General features: G+C 35.4%; 2 protein-coding genes across 2 annotated transcripts; one reads left to right on the forward strand and one right to left on the reverse strand.

The window, feature by feature from the left end:
* Positions 1 to 336: 336 nt before the first annotated feature.
* On the forward strand, positions 337 to 8,550 carry LOC116001036 (pyruvate kinase isozyme G, chloroplastic). Its single transcript, XM_031240943.1, has 12 exons — positions 337 to 799; positions 1,312 to 1,563; positions 2,671 to 2,836; positions 3,485 to 3,619; positions 3,706 to 3,816; positions 3,928 to 4,016; positions 5,871 to 5,933; positions 6,518 to 6,693; positions 7,366 to 7,465; positions 7,777 to 7,925; positions 8,080 to 8,188; positions 8,276 to 8,550. Exons 1-12 carry the CDS (start codon positions 566 to 568, stop codon positions 8,387 to 8,389), a joined length of 1,698 nt encoding a protein of 565 aa, XP_031096803.1. The 5' UTR covers positions 337 to 565; the 3' UTR covers positions 8,390 to 8,550.
* Positions 8,551 to 14,885: 6,335 nt separating this feature from the next.
* On the reverse strand, positions 14,886 to 20,916 carry LOC116002404 (protein NRT1/ PTR FAMILY 7.3). Its single transcript, XM_031242538.1, has 5 exons — positions 20,716 to 20,916; positions 20,306 to 20,429; positions 17,819 to 18,036; positions 16,639 to 17,192; positions 14,886 to 16,000 (listed from the first exon to the last, which is right to left on the reverse strand). The coding sequence occupies exons 1-5, from the start codon at positions 20,740 to 20,742 to the stop codon at positions 15,106 to 15,108; spliced, it is 1,818 nt and encodes a 605-aa protein (XP_031098398.1). The 5' UTR covers positions 20,743 to 20,916; the 3' UTR covers positions 14,886 to 15,105.
* Between the last annotated feature and the right edge of the window lie 383 nt (positions 20,917 to 21,299).

A 21,299-nucleotide genomic window follows, 5' to 3' on the forward strand; every position in this document is an offset into this window, starting at 1 on the left:
GATGACCGCGTCGGCATTCCTAGCTGGCGTTGCATGTCTATTCAGTCGGATTAACGACATTGTATTCTATGGGTGTACCCCTTCCTAAAGAAATAAAAAAAAAACAAATATACACTAAAAAATATTATAATTATTTATTGTTTATAATTTAACCTCTAATTTTATTATTTAAATATCTAATAGAATTATTTAAATATCTAATAGAAAAATACTATCCGTGCATCGCACGAGTAAAATACTAGTTAAAAAGAAAAAGAAATGGAGACAAAGTAGAAGGCGACGCGCGTGGCTTAGGAGGAGGTGAGTGTTAGTTTTACTACTTAGTAGGGCAGACTCGTCTTCTCTGCATTTCTGTTGTGCCTCCATTGCGATTCCCTAACCGCCACTTCTTCTTCTTCTTCTCCCTTCCTTCCTCGTTTTTAACTACACACAGACTACACTATCACCTCCATAATAACTACTCTCTCGCGCTCTCTCTCTCTCTCTTACAGCAATATATCTGCACTGCTACAACTACTAGAGGCTTACTCTGTTTGTTGTCTCCTCCTTTTCTTCTGTGTTTGCAATGTCGACTATCAACCTTCCCACCGGATTATACACCTTGAAGTCCGACTCTACTCGTTCCTACGATCGCCTCTCATCGACCAAAAGCTTCGCCGATTCTCATTCGTTCTTCTTCTCCGATTCCGTCGTCAGGAAACGAGCTCCGATTCGGAACCAAATTCAGGCCGTGCAAATTGATGGCGTAAATTCCAATGCTAATGTTAACATCTCCATCCTCGACGGTTCTGCGTCCTCTGTAAGCCGCCTTGTTTCTTTTTCTTTCATTTTAGCATTACGCCCTTTATGTTCTGCACTACAATGATTCATTTATTTTTTTTAAAAAATTTGATTAGGTTCTAATGGTATTATACACCTTAGGATTCTCCGCTACCTAATTTTAAAATTCCAGAAGCATTATTTTTGTGCTTTTCATTTTGTGTTATCATTTTCTAGTTTTAGGAAACGAATCAATTCGGAGTCTTGAGCCGTGTTGTAGGATGATTTCTTCTATTATGTTTTAATTCACGTAATCCTCAGCAGTTGGAGTTTTCATACCTTTTTGACAGATTTCGTCACTTAATTACAGTTTCTATTAGGCAACTGGTATGCTATTAAGTGGATGCATTCAATCGCAAAATTCTAACCAATGAAAGCTTTCTTAACACTGTGTATTTATGTTTTTTCATTTCAAAAGTTGCTCCTTTTCATAAATCTTGTATATGTTTGCTCTCCCAAAAGTAAGTTGAGTTGTTCTTCTATTTGTTTCAGTCTAGTGATCAAGTTTTAAGGTCAGGGGATGTGCATCTGAATCATCAAAGGAAAACAAAGATAGTTTGCACTATTGGTCCCTCAACAAGTTCACGTGAGATGATATGGAAACTGGCAGATGCTGGAATGAATGTTGCACGTCTAAATATGTCCCATGGAGACCATGCATCACATCAGAGAACCATTGACCTGGTTAAAGAATATAATGCTAAATTTGATGACAAGGCTATTGCTATAATGCTGGACACAAAGGTGTGTAATTGGCTTTTCAGAACTCTAACTGTTCAAAGTTTCTTAACTGTCTAGCCCTCATGTAAAGTTGTGGTGGGGGCTGGCTGCTGGGATTTAAACTAGATTAACTCTATGTTTATAATGTGCCTGTGACTCAAGTTTTTAAACATTGATTGATGTGCTTTGCTCTTGTTTTTCTGCTGTTGAAAATAATTTCGTTCTATCATTGTGATATTGTTCTTTAAGCGTTCTGCACTTTTATCAAAGAAACACCTTAATGTGAATCTGTTAGTGGGATTGAATTGCACTACCCAATCAACCACCAGCTAAAATGAACTACAGAAGTACAGAACCATTCCTGATAATTTCTCATTACCTTTGAGAGTCTCACATCCCCAGGAACCAATAACATTCTATTAGATAATATGAGTTTACTAGGTTATGTGGTAATATGAGATTATTGGGTACATAAGCAAAAACACCCTTATGGTCTACTCTCGAGTCTCGGCCATTGAATAAGTACACACGTTGATGCATTCATATATACATTGCACTTTATTATAAAAAGTAAATTGCACTTTATTTCTCTAGTCTTAAAAAATATTGATGGCATTTCATCCTTTTTTAAATACTTTGAAATCATTGCAATGCTTTACTGCTTATGGTATCAAAGAATTCTCTCTCAATAAAGATACAATGCAATCATGCATCCATGACACTTTTTTTTTAGTGCAATTTGACATTTTGGCAGTTTGAAATATATATATATATATAAATAATTTTTGATGTGTTTATTTTAATAATTCTAACTCTGGTTAGCTTAAAATAATAAATATATCATATATTACACTGTAGGAGAAAATTCCAAAGTGGTCAAATGACCTTACTGCCAACACATTGGCTTCATCCTTGTAAGCAACACCATATTTTCTTCTGGCATTGTAAGCATTACTGGAGCGAAATCTACTGGTGCATTGAATATTAGTTATGCTTTTTTGTGTTTGTGAAATGCCAAATTTTGTCTTGTTTATTGCTTCTATATAGTCAGGAGTTGGGCAGTTCCTGAGTTTAGTATGACTTGCTCCTACTGGTATCATTGTTTTGATCCTTTTTTAATGTACTACTCAGGGACCTGAAGTCAGGAGCGGAGATGTGGCAAAACCAATTCTTCTTAAGGAGGGTCAAGAGTTCAATTTCACCATAAAGAGAGGTGTGAGCACAGATAACACAGTTAGTGTGAATTATGATGATTTCATAAATGATGTGGATGTTGGTGATATACTTCTAGTTGATGGTAAGTAACTTCATACTCTACTTTTATTTTCCATCCTGTGAATATTGTTGTTGTTGTTGTTAGTGTTTGTAGACTATCCTAAAACATCTTTAGATCAAATGTTTCAATAAGTATTTTAAATGATGCATGTTGATTGTTATAAGATTTTTGAAAGTTGTTGCATGGTTTCAACTAAATAATATCATATTCTTTTTTAGGAGTCTGAGTGTCTGACCTTGCTTGGGTCTTTAGTTGTCCTTTTCATATGGTATTTTTTGAGCATGTTAAGTTCTTGTAGAAAAGGAAGCTCTGTATTTTTTATTTTTTATTTTTTCATTTTTTCCCATGTTTTTCTGTTCTGGAGTCAGCCATTTCAATTTTATGTGTATATCCCTTGATACCTGTATCTCTTTTTAATTGCAAGTATTGGAAGTGAAGTGGGTAATTGCAACCTGAGTTTTTCTTACCCTGGGAAGAGCTGAGGTACCTCCGTACTGGAGCCTTGCTCTGTATTGGCAGATCTCCTGATCTTTAGAGGATTATTTTGTTTGGTTATTGCCAATGAAGCAAGTTACTGTGCTGTGCAAATATTTGATTTAAAATGAAGTCAGGCAATTAACTTTGATTTTCTCTTTAAAAGAGTGCATAACTTACCATTTCATTTACTAGGTGGAATGATGTCATTAGCTGTGAAATCAAAGACAGAGGACTTGGTTGGATGTGAAGTCATTGATGGTGGAGAGCTAAAGTCGAGACGACATTTAAATGTACGTGGGAAAAGTGCGACTTTGCCTTCAATAACAGGTTTGCTGTGTTTATGGTTTACACAACATTGCCAATAGGAAGTGTCATCTCTCTTTCAACTTCTGAGTTTTATGATCATTTAACAGAAAAAGACTGGGAAGATATCAAGTTTGGGGTGGAGAATCAAGTTGATTTTTATGCTGTTTCTTTTGTGAAGGATGCTGATGTGGTCCATGAGTTAAAAGATTATCTAAAAAGTAAAGCATTTATCTGTTAATCTTTTATTTTATTTTTATTTGGGATGTTTTGTTGTCAACTATTTCCTTCTGGTATTCTACCCAATTGACTTCTATGGATCATTGCTGCAGGCTGCAATGCTGATATTCATGTGATTGTAAAAATTGAAAGTGCTGACTCTATACCAAATCTGCACAGTATCCTTTCTGCTTCAGATGGGGTCAGCTTTTAACTTTTTAAATTCTATTGTTAATACTGCGTGTATACATATAGACATATATAGATTGTTACATGTTGCTACTAAATAGTCCTTTGCTTGCCAAGGTGTCCAACCAGATTAAGATTCTGTTCGTAAGTAATGTCCTTGCTTAATCTTGTTATGTGCAAAAGTTCCATTCACAAGATCTTGATCTACTAGCTGCTTGGATATCAAAGCTTCTCTTGCCTCCACTACTGGAAAAGCCATAGTTTTGTACAATTCCTACATTTGAACTTCAATTTTCGAACTGTCACTCAATCAGTGTGTGTTTAATGATACAGTCATTTACTTGCCTTTTTAGTGCCTATTTAGTAAAATTTTTTCCATTTTCCGACCCTAACTTTCTAAAATTTTGAAGTTTTCATTTTTCACTGGAAAATTAGAAAACATGTTCAAATTCGTCTACTTTCTAATTTACAAAATATAAAAGTATTTGAAATTTTCAGAGGTAGTTGGTGGTTGTAATGGAGGTAATAAATGAAGACTAATGCATGTAAGATCTTTTTACGAAATTACTTTCTAAGGTGGAAAGTAGTATTTTTCCATTTCTCAATTTAGAGAATAGTTCATTTGGAAGCAAATTTTTTTTTTTTTTTTTTTTTTTTAAACATCTTCCAGCTTTTGTTTTCCATTTTTTCATAAAATTGGTGAGTTTTCCAGTTAATGAACAGACCTTGAAGAGTTTCAAAACCATTAGACTTGGGATTTTTTCGTGTTCTGCTTGGATGCATTATTTGAACTATATTTAGTAAACTTTGATTACATATCAAAAAACAAACATTGACTAAGTTTTCATTATAAAGGAACGTGTGCTGAACTATAGTTAGCAAATTTGATTACTTGCCAAAAACAAAAAATAGACTTTGACTATGTTTTCATTTAGGGTGTGTTTGGAAACCCGGAAAATTCCTGGTTTCCAGTGTTTGGTAAAGAGTGAAAAATGTAAGTCAAAGGAAAATGAGCGTTTAGTCAAAGGAAAATACCCTCATTTTCTTGGAAAATGACTTCCCTTCTTTTTTGGGGGAAGTCATTTTCCAATTTCCACACCACCACCGCAACCACTGTCACCACACCACCACCACAACCACTACCACTGCCACTGCCGCCACCACCACCGCTGCCGCCACCACCACCACCACACACCACCGCAACCACCACTACTACCACCATTTATATTATTATTATAAGTGTCTTTATATTCTAAACAAAACAATTAAAATGTTTAATTATACAATTCTGCTCATTTTCTGAAAAATGAACCAAACACACCAAGACAGTTTTCTAGAATGTAACCAAACACTAGAAATGAAAATGTTTTCTGGAAAATGACTCATTTTCCAGAAGTCATTTTCCTGGTTTCCAAACGCACCCTTAAAGGAAAATGTTCTGAGCTATATTTAGCAAACTTTGATTACTTATTGGAAAACTAATAACACTCTGAGTATGTTTTCATTTTGAAGGAAAGTGTGCTGAATAATTTCCTGCTGTCTGAAGTTATTCATAGGAGAGTGTTGGGTTCAGATTGCTTTAGTAGAACTATCTTGCACTAAAACTAAAATTATTTGCCTGTAACTATGTTGTAATTATGGTCTTTGCATTCTTTTTGTTTCTCCTGTTTTTCTGGTCATGGTATAGTGTTAGCGATGTTAACAATGAATTCTTAATTTCATCGTTGATATTATGCTTATGAAAACACTATTTTCCATTTTGCTAGGTCATTTTTATTCGTAGTTACTAATAACACTGTATGTTTGAATCTTGAATTTATGTTTTTGTTCTATTTATCAAGTTCTGAAAATTTGCTATTGACCATAGGCAATGGTTGCCCGTGGTGACCTTGGTGCTGAGCTCCCAATAGAGGATGTCCCTTTGCTGCAGGTACTTTAGGCTTAATTTGGTTATCCCCTTCCCCCTTTGCTTTCAGTTTTGATGGAATACAATCAATACATTTGTCTTAAATATTAATTTTTTGAATGAAAGCCAGGGCTATGCCACCTCTGTTTTTGGGGTAAAAATAAGCATTTTCCAAGATGCATGTATGTTTGTCCTTGTTTTTTTGAGCTTGCTGTATATGTTCTAATTGAGCAAAATTATCTAATGTATATTTTTTCCACTTTCTTTTTGTAACTTGTGTTGCTTCCTGTCTTCCTGTGTTTTATTTTATCCTGGAATTGTACATACAATTTTATTCATAACCAAAAAATTTTTAGGTCTTAAACATATTGTTTTAATATTATGCATATGTTTCTCTTTTGTGTAACCAATAAGGCAATAGTCAGTTACTGTATGCGAAGATTAAATGTGATGATTTATCCTGAAAGTTTCTTGCTATGCCACTGCCTAATCACTCAATGACATTGATACCTACCGAATTTTTGGTCTACCCATTTAATGTAACCAGTGTTAGATTCTTTTTTGGCATCCAAAACTATGGACCTACCTAAGATGTATTTACGTAACAGGAAGACATCATTAAAAGGTGTCGCTGCATGCAAAAGCCAGTTATAGTAGCAACAAATATGCTTGAAAGCATGATTGATCACCCAACTCCTACTAGAGCTGAAGTTTCTGACATTGCAATTGCGGTGCGTGAAGGTGCCGATGCAATAATGCTTTCTGGAGAAACTGCCCATGGAAAGTAAGTATTGAACTCTCTTTTTGACACATAATTGTGATACACATTAACTACATTGTTTTCTTCCCCAATCTGATCAGTTCTGCGCCTTGAATTCTCTTTTCCTCTATTTGTGGCCTGAAATATGTACTTCTAAAAATCTGCACACTTCAGCTAAACTGAGGCAAAATCTTCTGTCTTAATGTCACATTGTCAGAGATAATCTTGCTTTTTTTGTGGTTTTGTATACATTACATATGATTGTTTTTCACAAGGATATGTCTGCCAATTTATGTGTTTCACTTCTGTATCAAAGTGCAAAAGAAAATAAAACTAATTTGACTTTGAATATTTTACATCTGAATTGGTGTTTTTCAAATTTGAAACTAATTCTTCCAGTCACGTGTAAATTTGGTAAAACATGTCAGCCACAACTTTGTGTGTAAAAATACAAGGAAATGGTGTCTTGGGGTCTGGGCAGCAAAAAATAGAAACTTTTCTTCTAATTACAAAAATGAATATTATGTCATCTCTTTGCTGTTTAGAATATGATTTTATTTACTTGTTTCAAAAGACTCTTATTCATAATTTATTACAGATACTGGCATGTTAGAATGATGTTGAATGGCATGTGATTTACTTGTATAAGTAAAAGATTTCTTATCTAATATGTCTCCTGTGAAATGTGAATAATAGGTACCCGCTGAAGGCTGTGAATGTAATGCACACTGTAGCATTGAGGACTGAATCAACTCTACCAACAAGAGCTTCTCCAGAGCAATCTGCTTTCCGCAAGGTGTGTGCATTGTTTGTTGTATTCCATACATTTTTTTTTTTTTTCGTATGATTATTATTATTGGTAATTCAACAAAATTAAAACAAACAGAACAAATCCCTGATACAGGCAACAAGTAGGGCTGACATTCTCACGCCACGAGCATTGTTCCATATATTCCATGCAATATATATATATATATATTTTTTTTTGGGTCCTTAAATAGCTGTATTATGTAATGAATGTATGCAGTTTTCAGATATTAGAACTAATCAACCTGTAGTACATGTAGCAATGTGAGTTGTTTTCATTATTTTGGTGGCATTTTGCAGAGCCATATGGGTGAGATGTTTGCTTTCCACTCGAGCACAATGGCTAATACACTTGATACGCCTATTATGGTCTTTACAAGAACTGGTTCTATGGCTGTAATTTTAAGCCATTATCGGCCATACTCAACAATTTTTGCTTTCACAAACAAGTAAGTACACAAGTACCTCCTCTTTCTCTTTTGCAAGAAAACAGTAACACCGTGGGGATTGGGGATTGGGAAATCTCACTCACCTCTTCTTAAAAGAAGTTTGTGTTTGTGGACAAATCCAATGTGTTGTTAAAAGAAGTTGGTTTTGCAACAGCGAAAGGTTGAAGCAGCGCCTTGCTCTCTATCAGGGTGTCATGCCTATATATATGGAGTTTTCAAATGATGCAGAGGAGACCTTCTCTCGAGCTTTGAAGCTTTTATTGGTTAGTGCTCTGTGCTCCTCCATTATAGTCCTTAACTCTTCTTTTAGTGTTATTATTGGCATAACCTTTGTATTCTGTGTTTTATAGAGTAAGGGCCTTGTGAATGAAGGACAGTTTGTCACCCTTGTTCAGAGTGGCGCACAACCAATCTGGCGTAGAGAATCTACTCACCATATACAAGTTCGCAAAGTTCAAAGTTGATAAATGTTTTTTTTTTTTATTTTTAAATTAAAAATGAAACAGGGAAATTTCGGACTTAAGTTTGTTTTTTCTCCTAGTTCCCATTTTATGAATATGGATGAATTTTCAGAGTGGGAAGGATTTTTTGGTGTGAAATTATTTGAAGAAATTAGTTTTATTTATTTATTTATTTTTGATTTGAATTACTTTCCTTATATTTGGCTGGTAATGGTAATACATTACTGTATGGGACCACCAGACGTTGGTGAAGGAACTGACCAAATAGTGATTAGTGAGGGAGGTCCCAGAACAGAAGTCCAGATGATGGTCGCACCTGCAGGCTGCACAGGCTGTTCAATCCTTGTCAAATCTCAGTAGGTCGTCTGATGAGATGAGCCCCCTCCTGTTTCCTGTCTCCTGATATTGCCCATACTACTCTGCTTATCTCCGTTGGACCGGATATAGCTGTCAGGTACGCGTAGTGCCCGTGTGCAGAAGAGTTGGAAGTTGTGAGGTGGACAGTGCCGAGCCGACTAGACCTCCTGGTCCTGGATAATTGGTGGACCACTGCACCAGGAATCCTCCACTATAAATATTCCACCATCTATAGGTATCGGACAAGGCAACACAGACGTAGAGATTTTCTTCTTTTCAACTCAGAGCATCCCTATCAATGGGGTTATTTCGCGGTTATTAATGAGTTTTTGTAAGTATGATTAGAAAAGAGAAAATAAGAGGAGAAGAAAAAAAATAAAACAAATATAATTTAAAAAAATATATATAAAAAGGTTAGTGCACGTGCCTGCATGGGCGTTGCCGTGCGCTAGACGCGCGCACGGCAGATGACCTTTGATGAAAGTTGATCAGACAAGTAGTGTACTATGCACCCCTTATTTGCAGAAGAGCCATTTACTCTTTCTTTCCTCTCTTCTCTCATGCCAAGATAGCAAAAATTCTAACATAAACCTTGTTTGATCCAATGCCTTAATAATAGTTTTATTTTGAAAGCAAAAGGAATTTTTCATTACTCATAACAGTTCAACTCCAAAACACTTAGCTAAGGCATGGACAATCCAATTCTCGAAAAGATGACTGGAGAAAAGTCATAGAATCATAAAAAGCGGAATGGATATTGATTGCAAGAAACCACCTTCCTCATCTGGTAGAACACAACCAATGTCCATTTTCATCCTACTTCGATCCTTGAATCCTTGATTGCAATTTGCAACGAAACCACCTTTCTCATCTTGCATAACACAATCAATGTCGATATTCATCTTACTTTGATCATTGATTGCAATTTGCAACGAAACCACCTTCCTCATCTCGCAGAACACAACCAACCAATGCCGATTTTCATCCTACTTTGATCCACGCCAGCATCGAGATTGAGTTTGAGAAAACCTGGCAATGATTTCTTCCAAATTGTTTGATGCAGACTTTGGTTTTGGTTCCTACCTGTTGTCAGCCCCCATTTTGCACCTTCACTGATTTGGTGATGTGACGTGAGAAAGCCATGTTGTTCGACGTACAATATAGATTTTGTAGCATTCCAAATACTCCAACTTAAGCGGTTGAAACTTGAAAGCCATATTGTTCGACGTACAATATAGATTTTGTAGCATTCCAAATACTCCAACTTAAGCGGTTGAAACTTGAAACAAAGGTGCAGTACACCTCCTCCTCATCAAGCCTGCTGATGGAGATATTAGAAGCGGCCCAATATAATAGAGACCCGGGGTTCGAAAGTGCGTAACTCGAGCAACCCAAGAAGAGTCTCGAACCCAAAGCCTATCTCTGGGTCCAGAATGATGGGCCTTGACTTAGTCTTATGGCCCACTATATGGGCATTGACTTAGTCTCGTGGCCCACCACAAGTTTAGCTTTGAGAGGTTAAGATTTTATCTGTATAAATAGTCCTGTGCAGTTATTGCAAGATCATGTCTAATTTCCCTACCAGACATCTCTTACCATACTCAATATCATTTACAAATTTCTATTCCTTTCTTAGAATACATTCTTTGTAATCTTCTTTCATCAATCAAGGAAATATTAATTCAATTATATTATCCTTACTATTTACATGTGTTATACTTTATGTGAGTTTATTGATCTGTATAATTGCATACACCGGATTAATTTTCTCCATCACAAAATGTTTGAGACCCATCAACTAACAAAGGTTGAATCATTGGCATAATCAATGTTCAGCCCTGAGTGTGTACCTCCACATCCTTTTGGTGACTTCACACGTGGCCAACATATGCATGAATGATTCTGATCTTCACTTGCAGACTGCACTGCATAGCAAACAACTACTAGGGTCTAGGGCAGTCCACATTTTTGCATATGAGCTAGTCTCTGGTTGGTAAACATCGAATGTAAGTGTGCCAAAACAAGTTTTTAAGCTTCTACATAGAAGTCCATCTGGGATAATTCCCCATTTTGCATATTCTCCATAATCTTCAAGTAGCTGCTTTTGACACTATAACAATCCTTCTCTTCCCACTTCCACAACATCCTGTCCTGCCCTCAACTTGGCAATCAGAGATTGGAATACTTTGCATTCAAACTCTATCTCTGCTGCCAAATAAATCACGAATAATTAGGGGTACATTGTGTATAATTGATGAAAAATCGATTTCCGACAAAATTAGGTTAACCATTTTTTATAGTTCCGATTAATGGTTAATTCGGTTCAAAATTGTCGGTTAACTGAATTAACTGATAGATTAGCTGAATTACATGATTATATATATGTTTTAATTTTTTTTTATAATGCATAAATAATACTATTATATTAATTTTTTCAAAATTTTTCATTTATGTATTGATGTAATGACTATTATATTTTGTGGTTTGAAATTATAAATTTATAAATTTTATTTATAAAATTGGACTAAAATATTTCGGTCAATTAGTTAATTGATCGATTAACCGAAAAACAAAATTCGGTTCAATTAATTAAAAAATAATTAAGAATTTAGATTCAATTAATGATTAAAGCATTTAAAAATTTGATTAATTCGGATTAATTTGGTTCAATTATTAACCGAATGGACACCTCTTGTTCACCTTGTTAACATTCATGCACCTAGTTATAACCTTAGGTGCATCGTTCTCATTTGAACGCAATCCTAAATAAATAAATAAATAAATAAATATATATATATATATATATATATATATATATATATATATATATATATATATATATATATATATTTTTAAAAAATTAGCAAGGCCGACTCAACCAAGTTAACTCGATTAACTCGGCCTAGTTTGCCGCCAACTCAGTCGAGTTGGCCTCTTAGGGGGTAATTTGCCTAGGTCTAACGACGCCTAACGTCTGTGTGGCTGTCTAGATCGATTTTTGCAGTAGTGGCTATAATCAATGTTAAGCTAGCTAGTGTCATTAATTTTATTTTTATAGTCTAAAATTATGTTATACGTAGTAATTAGTACTCCGTACTAGATTTATTTACTATAAAGATGCTTAGCGTCCTTTATAACTGAGCCCAAACATCTTTATTATTAATTGTTTCGGTAATCTAATATCGATTATAATCAATGCTAAGTGCTTTGTAAATTTTTTTTCATTATATTGCAAAATATATATATATATATATATATATATATATATATATATATATATATATATATATATATATCGATCAGGAAGGAGGGGGACCCGAATACACCTATATATATATCGATCAGGAAGGAGGGGGACCCGAATACACAAAATTGGTGTAACGGCTTTCTTGGGTCGGTTTTGAGGAATTCAGATCAGGCTGGATTGATTCTCACTGTATTGGGTAGCGAGTCGATAGGTTATATCGGGTTGTGCGGTTTTTGCTTACCCCTAGAGATGAAGGCAAATTCTCTTATGATTCGTGAGACCGGTTTTTGACATATATAAGTATTAAAATTTTCATCATAATTAACTCTTCTATTCAATATTATATTTTGATTTAAAAATATAGTATCACATTTTTCGTCATAAGTATTATAATTTCTTTCATAAGTATGTAACAATTAAACAATTTATCCATTATTAGTATTACATTTTTCTCATAAGTAACTATTCAACACTAAATATTACATTTTGATTTAAAATTATTATATATTTTTCCTTTATAAGTAACAAATAATTTATTGATGATTAGTATTACATTTAATTTTTAGCATAAGTATTATATTTCTATTATGACCTGACTTTTCTCACAGATAAAAATTCGTGAAATGTTCTCTGAGGAGACTCAAGGAAGAAACAACAAAAGAAGAGAAATCCAGAATAAACTAGAACAAAGGAGAAACCAAGTGAAAGAAATGAAACAACAAAAAGAAGAGAAAACAAAAGACAAAGAATAATAGAATGGGGACAGAAAAAGAAAAGGAAAAGGAAAGAACAAAGAACTCCTCCACCACCATAAATTGGAGATAAATTCATCAAAATGCATATCGAAGGGGACAAACCCTCCACCACCAAAAATTGGTAGGAGAAAGACAAAAATGCTTTATTACCAATATATATATATATATATATATACGCAAAAACTTGTGTGAGACCGTCTCGTCTCAATTCGTGACACAGGTCGAATCTTTGATTAATGAAATCAAAGATCTGACTCATTAATTGAACATCCGACTTGTTTCACGGATTAAGACCCATGAGACGGTCTCACACAAGTGTTATATATATATATATATATATATATATATATATATATATATATAGGGTCATGTTCAGGTGTGGCCGCGCCCTTACGTGCGGCCGTGCGGTTTACACCACTCAATTTTAAGAAATGCACCACTCAATGTTACGAAATACACCACTCAATACATTGAGTGGTGTGTTTCTTAAATATGAAATACACCACTCAATGTTATTGAGTGGTGCATTTCGTAATATTGAGTGGTGTAAACCGCACGGCCGCACGTAAGGGCGCGGCCACATTTGAATAAAATTATATATATATATATATATATACACACACACACACTGGTGATATTAAATGGGAGCGGAGAGACTCTCTATCTCTTGTTTTTATCTTATGATGATCATTGTAAACGAAGTGAGACAAAATGTTGAAACAACAATGTGCACAAGAAATGCACGTGTCTTTCAAAAACAAATTATGTAACATTTTGCAATGATTAAGCAATCAAGGTCCACACAGCTCTGTAAGTAATACTATCGAAATGATAATGTACATTCAGTACACAAATAATATACTTTTAGTATATAAAAATGTACATTGTATTAAAAAAAGTATATTATTTGAGTATTGAAAATACATTATTTTGTAAATGTATATTCAGTACACGAATAATGTACTTTTAATATGTTAAAATGTACTTTTGTTATGACCCACACAACATTGTATGGATCATGATCCACACAATAATGATTGAGTGGGATAGAAATCAAAATACTACTCCGTAATATTTTATTCAATAGTTTTACTACTTTAGGTAAATTGGGCAAAATATATTATCTTATATTTTACCTCAACATGTTTGATGAAATGGGAAAAATTAAAATACTTATATATTTACCATGTTATTTTTGTTGCGAATTCTATTTTACTTATTTCAAGATTTGCTGACCAAAATTTTGTTCTTCTTTCTGGCTCTGCTTTGCTTTGACATATCAGGTGGAACAGGACAAACGCTTATATTAAGTAACATAAAATTTTTCATAGTTTTTACTAATTGTCTAATTTTCTTTTATTTTTATCTTGTATATAATTTATCTCAGCACGATATACGAAAGGTGTAAGTTAGTTTTTTTGCACAGTAAACGCACGGTGTAATTTAAAAATTTCCCTACTTTTACAAGTACTAATCTAATTTTATTTATTTATTTATTTTTATATTGAGTAATAGCAGTATCCTAATCCCCGGATCTCACCCTTAGAACCACTGCAAAGGTAAATTGCTGATCACGTAATCAGTCCACCAGTCGGTCTCTAATTTTAGTGTGGGTATACAAGGGACCAATGCACACCCCTCATTATTGTGTGGACCATATGGTCCACAGAGTTGTGTGGACTACCGTCAAAAAACACATAAATTACATTATTTGAACACATAAAACACATTATTCTAACTCATAAAATATATTATCTTACCCTAGAAATTTTATTAATCTAAGACAAATAAATTAACATACAATAGTCTAATTCATAAAATACATTATCTTACCCCAAAAATTTCATTATTCTAACACAAATAAATTAAAGTACATTATTCTAACACAAGTTAAAGTACATTATTCTAACATATAAAGTTAAGTACATTATTCTAACTCATAAAATATATTATCTTATTCTAAAATGTTCATTATTTTAATATGTGAGAAGTAAGGATTTTTTTAACTATAAAAATTAAGTTGATTCATACAGCTGTAAATTGCCAATGGGCACTTTCCATCAGCTTGAGTCTTTTTTGTATTCTTTTTTATACATGGATTCAGAGACATTAATGTGAAAATTAAAGGTGAAACAAAAGATGAAACAAATCTACGAATTCATTTCTTGGACTGATGGTGGAATCTCAGTATAACATACAGATGGCAGTGAGAAAGGAAGCAAGAGATGGAGTTCGTTCTGTACAAAAGATTCAGAGACACCAATAAAATGTCTCCTCTTATTCATAGGGGATCGATCGGGCACAATATAAGAAGCCTAGCTAGCTAGCTAAAATTTGTTTGGGCATGGCAACGCAAAAGCTCAAGCTACCTCACTACCTTTCTCCTCATCATCCTCTTCAAACTTGTCTCCTAGCCTGGCACTCTTGTACCACTTAGCACACATAATATACGCCACCAAATCCATCAAAGTGAGACCCGCTAAGAGGAAGTAAAACCTGTCGAGATGGCCCCTGTTAAGGTTCCCAGGAATCCACCCGGGCATCCTGTCTTTTGCAGAGAATTTCATCACAATGCTCACTAGTAAGCTGCTAACGTAGTTCCCCAGAGATATGGAGGTCATGCAGAGGGCGCTGCCGAAGCTTTTGAGCCCGTCGGGGGCCTGCCCGTTGAAGAACTCGAGCTGCCCCACGTACATGAACACTTCCGAAGCTCCTATCAGTGCATACTGTGGGATTTGCCACAGAATGCTCAAGGAGCTGGACCCTTCGCAGTTGCTGCATTCTTTAATGGCGTATTTGAGTCTGTAGCATTCGACCATCCCGGCTGCCAGCATTGCCATCACGGCGATGATCAGCCCCACGCCCATCCTCTCCAGCTGCGTTATCCCGCCATTCGTCTCGTTGTTGGCTTCGGGTTCGCCTTTGGTGCTCCTCTTTATCCTGCCCACCAGTGGATCTAGAAGTCTTCTGTATAGGAAGATGCACACCGCCACGCTGCAGATGTCAAAGCTCGACATGCTTGCTGCTGGGATTCTGAAGTTTGCCACCTTTGTTTCCATGGCGTCGCCTTGCTCCACGAACAGGGAGGCCATTTGGGTGAAAACCACGGAGTAGATTATGGTGCATAGCCAGATGGGTAGTAGCCTCAGAATGCATTTCACCTCTTCCACTTGGGAGATTGGGCAGAGGCCCCATGGGCTCTGCTTCTTCCTCTCAATTTCCTTTGATGTTATCACAGATGCCCGATCCAAGAATCTGCAACAAATCAGACAACAGTAAGTTACCATGCTTTAATGTTTAATTTGTGAAGGGCAAGCTCATCAATTGGTAGCTATGGAGATTGTTGGGCGGAGGTTCGTGAAAGGACAAGTCTACCATCATGCTATTAAAAAATTAAATGTTGATGATTTATAAGAAATGCATTTGATCGTAACAAGTGGTATCAAGAGCAAAAACTATGCAATTAACGCTGACAAGTATTGGGAGGGGAAATTGTTGGGCGGGTGAAGGGCCAAATCTAGCAATTGGTGGCTATGAGATTGTTGGGCAGAGGCCCATGAAGGGCAAAGTTGTGGTTAATGGATTGTTGGACGGAGTCTAGTGAAGGGCTAAGTCAAGCACCATGTCTTTCGAAAATGTAGCTGTTTATAGGAAAACACGTTTGATCCTAACAGGTAGTATTCAAGGACAAAAATTACAGTTAAGACTTAAAGACTAACAAGTGCTGGCAGGGGAAATTGTTGGGCAGGTGACCAAAATCCGGTCATTGGTGGCTATCAGATTATTGGGCAAAGGTCTGTGAAGAGTCAATCATCCTGCATGGTAAGTGCTTGTTCCTAACAATTTTATAGAACAGTCTTGAAACATTTATTTAAACAATTTTCTTCAATTACCTGAAACCTTCAGTGTGGAGCATCTTTCTTGAATTCTCATTTTCATCATCACCTTCATAAAATTCTTCTTCTTCACTAGGAATCTGCACCTTCCACTTCTTTGAAGCGGCAACGACGACTTGGCAAAATCTGGAAAGGGGATTGCCATTAGGCTTGAAGTGTCTGTACCTTGTTGTCCCTGCTAGAAACAGCACCAGTGCAGCAAAAGCTGAAGCAGTAGAAGCCCAAAATCCCAGAGCCCACAACCCTTCATCCTCAAAGTAGTCCAGTATGGTGTTGGAGAAGAGTGAACCAAGGTTGAGGGCCAGGTAGAAGTAGCTGAAAAACGCCACTTTCGAGTGTTTCTCTCTCGAATTCTCATCGTCGAATTGATCTGCCCCAAATGTAGCAATGTTTGGCTGGTATCCTCCATTTCCCAGAGCCACCAAGTAGATTGAGACATAGAACATACCAATTACCCAGCTTGAATGGGAGCCACACTGGGTTTCTTTATCCCCACAGCCTTTTGGTTTCAACAAGTAGAATTGAGATGTCACAGATAATAACATCAATCCCTGCAGTGGTGGCATTTCATAGTAAGTAATTAAAGTTGTGTTAGGATAAAACGCTTATCACTACGTAAAAGGTTATAGATAGTAGCGAGGGCGTAACAATCCCTTAGCTACATGGTGTTGAATTTGGCTTTTACAGGCCTTCGCCCAACAATCCCCACCCAACACCAGCCAGTCTTAACTGGCTTTGATACTACATGTTAAGATTAAGCATTTACCACTATGCCAAAAGCTATAGTTAGTCATGAATTGAAAGAGCAACTTTATTTCTTTATATTGCCACACATATTCGAGAGCCAGAGAGCTGAACTTGGCCATTTACTAGCCTCCGCCCAACAATTTCCTTAGCCACATAGTGAACTTGGCCCTTGCTGGCCTCTACCTACCAATCCCCCTTCTCAACACCAGCCAGTTGTAACTGCTCTTGCTGAGACTCAAATCACATAAATCTTGCTCTTTTTTTTTTTTTTTTTTTTTTAAACTTTCTGTCATTGTTATTATTTCTTGTTCTTGTTAATTTGAACAAGTTAGGCATCCATCTTTTCAAGAATTTTGTTGCAAAAAAGATAGAGATTGTCTATTGAATACAATTAAGATGATGGTGATAAGGAAGGGGAAGGGAAACTTACAATGACATAGATGACCTGGAAAATGGCACAGGTTTTGTATCTTCCCCAGTATGAATCACTGAGAAATGCACCAAGCAGGGAGAATATGTAAACAGTACCAGTCCATTTGCTCACACTGTTGGCTGCATCAGCATTTTTCTCTCCCATCACTCTAGTCAGGAAGAGAACCAAGTTTACCCCAACACCAAAGAATGCCAGAGTAGCTAGACCTTGATTCACTGCAAATTTTTATTTTTTTTTAATTTTAAATCACAATTAGTCTCTTAATTGTATATGTTGAGTTTATTAAGTAGAGAGCATTTATTGATTTTGAAAAGTAAGATATTTGACTCATCAAGTTAAGTATCAACGTTTGACAAAAATTTAAACATTTAATTAAACAACTAAACAATTAATGCTATGTTTATAGTAAGTATTTATTATTATTAATAGATAGATACTCTACTTATTCACAAAGTCACGATTTTCTCCTAACATAAATGTTGGCCGTCCTAATTAAATGTTTGATGTATATGCAACATGAATATATAGAGGCAAATTATTGTGTGAACTATGGATGCAATATACATTTCTTATATACTAAAAGTACATTATTTATGTACTGAATGTACATTAGTGTGGACCATGGTCCATGGAATAATGATTCCATGATATGATAGAGCTTTTGGCTAATGAGAAATACATTTCTGAAATTGCATATAAAGTAGCACACAAATGTCATAAACATACATTTAATTACAACACGTAGAAACTTCTTTAACCTTTTTCCCACTTTTGAAAATTGAAATATATTTAATATTTCTTTCCTTTTCTAAGTAATTTTATTTTCTTAGTTGAAGTGAAATTCTTGTCATTAACCACTCACTTTTGTGACCTATGCTTGCTGGCCCTCCATATATTTTCTTTCATCTTTGACATAAGAAAAAGTAACTTCACCCCATCACTATTACCTTTTCTACTCTTCATCTACCATTTCTTCACGGCAACAAATTTGATGACCAAAAAAGTGTATACTATAAATAAACAGGCCAGAAGGATAGATAGCATTTGGAATGAATTTCTTGTCTAAGTTAAAGTCTCAAGTTCGAACGACGAACGTCACTTTACGCGTTATTATAATATGAGTGTGAATATTACTATTATTAAACATTCTTTATAAGATAAGTTATGATAAAATCAGGGAAATTTATCGAGAAAAGGGGATGTCTAGTTGACATTTGAATGAATACAGTTGGAAAGATAATCAGACTAAAAAGAAACTTGTCCATTTGTGAATAAATAATTATTAATAAAAAGCACTACAAGCTATTTTGAATGAAACGATAAAAAAAAAATATTATTTTAATATTTATTTTGAGGATATATAATGATAATTTAAAAAAGAGAAATTATATTATTATTATTATTACATACGAGTGAGTGCAAGATACATACGGTGCGGAAAGGATAGAGAGGAGAAAGAATGACGTGGCAAGCAAACTCATAAATGGCAAAAGAGTTGACAGATTACGTGTCAGGCATGTGTTCCCTAATCCTGCATGCCTTCCTCGCCCCTTCTCCTTCATCTACTTGTCCTCTACTGAATGAGGTGTATGTCCATCCTTCAAACCTAGTAAACTGTCCCAATCCATTCCCCCTACCCCACCCCCCTCTCTATATATTTTTACACCTACATACACATAAATACATATATCATCACGAGTTCAAATCTTTAACCTATCCTTATTTTGAATTGATCAGCTAAGAGTAACTTAAGTTGATCGATTTACTTCTTTGTAGTCTTTTTTTCAGTTACAATCATATGGTGAGTTTTCACTTATATAGTTACATCCAAAAAGGTTGTGAGTTTCCCTCGTTATCCAAAAAAAAAGTTATACGTATAGATTTTACAATACTTTGTTTTTACTTGAGTATGGTAAAGACTTAAAGGTGCCTCATACTTGTTAGGGTCTACTCAGTAGGCCTCATGACTTGAAAAAAAATACAGATAAGATATAACTCTATATTTAACTCTGAGGATTTTATCAAATAACACATATATGTATGTGTATATAATTTTACTATGTTAAAAGTATATAAGTTTTGGATGTTAAAAAGGTTTGTAACGCCTGATGATGAAATGGATCATTTGGTAGTTGCTTGGAATTGTATTTATGATTTTGTAACGTTTGATGATAGAGAGAGAGAGAGTAGAGACACACACAGTTGGAGGTGAAATGACAGTTTTGGGCATGGAAATTAAACAGTGAAGGAATAGTGGCAGCTGGGAAGATCAGAGCACAGTAGAAAGTAATAAATAAATAAATAAATAAATAAATAAACTTAGATAAAGAGAGTGGCGTATAGCTAGGTTAATGAGACACAGTGAAAACACAGAGAGATAAGCAGAGTTTGATATCAGATAGCACAGTAAAATTGTTTTTACAAACAAGCTAACTTTTTCACTGGCGAATTGAAGATAGATAGATAGATAGAAAGGGTACTTACGCAGAATGATCATTCCGGCGAACCATTTTCCGGTCCGGTCACGGATAGCCGGCCGGCCATGCATGTCCACCGATCCATCCTTAGTTCTCTCTCCTTCACGATCATCACCATTCATCCCCGACGCCTGCAAAACAAAACAAAAGTTCAAACAAACAAACGTGAAAACCTTAATTTTTATTATATTTGCACTGGAGTCGCACGGAGAACTTCGCATCCTCCTCGTTGATTCATTACTATTAGTGCTGAGCAGAGGCCTGGATAAAGGCCAAGTCTAGCACTCGATAGCCGGAGAGTGCTGAGCAGAGGCCGATAAAGGCCAAGTCTAACAGTCAATGGCCGAAAAGTGTTGGGCAGAGGCCAAGTCCAGCACCCAGTGTCTACAGGTTTAAGAAAATAAAGTGGGTGCTAACCTTCTTGGAGACTTCTAAGCAAGCCATTGATGATAGATGGAAGCTAAGCTTCAATTTCAGAGAGATTTTGTTGGTGCAAGCTAAGTAGCTGGTGATGGAGATGGAAGAAGAAGGAAGCTAAGAAGAGGGCTTTAATGGCGGACGGGCGAAGGAAAGAGCTGAGCAAGCTAGCCAAACAAGGGAAATGAGAAGCTATAGTTTGGAGAGTACAAGGAGTAGAGTATGTATATATAGAAGCTGGGGAGAAGACTCTCTAGGAAATGGACGGTGGAGATTCGTTTAACTTCGCTTCTCAAATTTGGGGGAAAAATAAAAGAAAATAAGAAACAGAAAGAAAAAAAAAAAAGTAAAAAAAGCCAGTCACCACCACATTCATATGGGAGAATTTGTACAGCGGTGTTAGATTGTTTAATAATTAAAAAAAAAGTGGACCTTAAATTATACTGGTAAATAATATAATAAGGTGTGAATTTTGCTTTTGTTTTGTTTTGGTAATATTTTGGTCCATATGTACTCCACACAAACATGACCTAATTTGGGGTTGCTATCAAGTATCCAATATTGTCTGTCAATTGGCTGCGTTT

This window comes from Ipomoea triloba, chromosome 13 (genome assembly GCF_003576645.1).
Source record: "Ipomoea triloba cultivar NCNSP0323 chromosome 13, ASM357664v1".
NCBI lineage: Eukaryota > Viridiplantae > Streptophyta > Magnoliopsida > Solanales > Convolvulaceae > Ipomoea > Ipomoea triloba.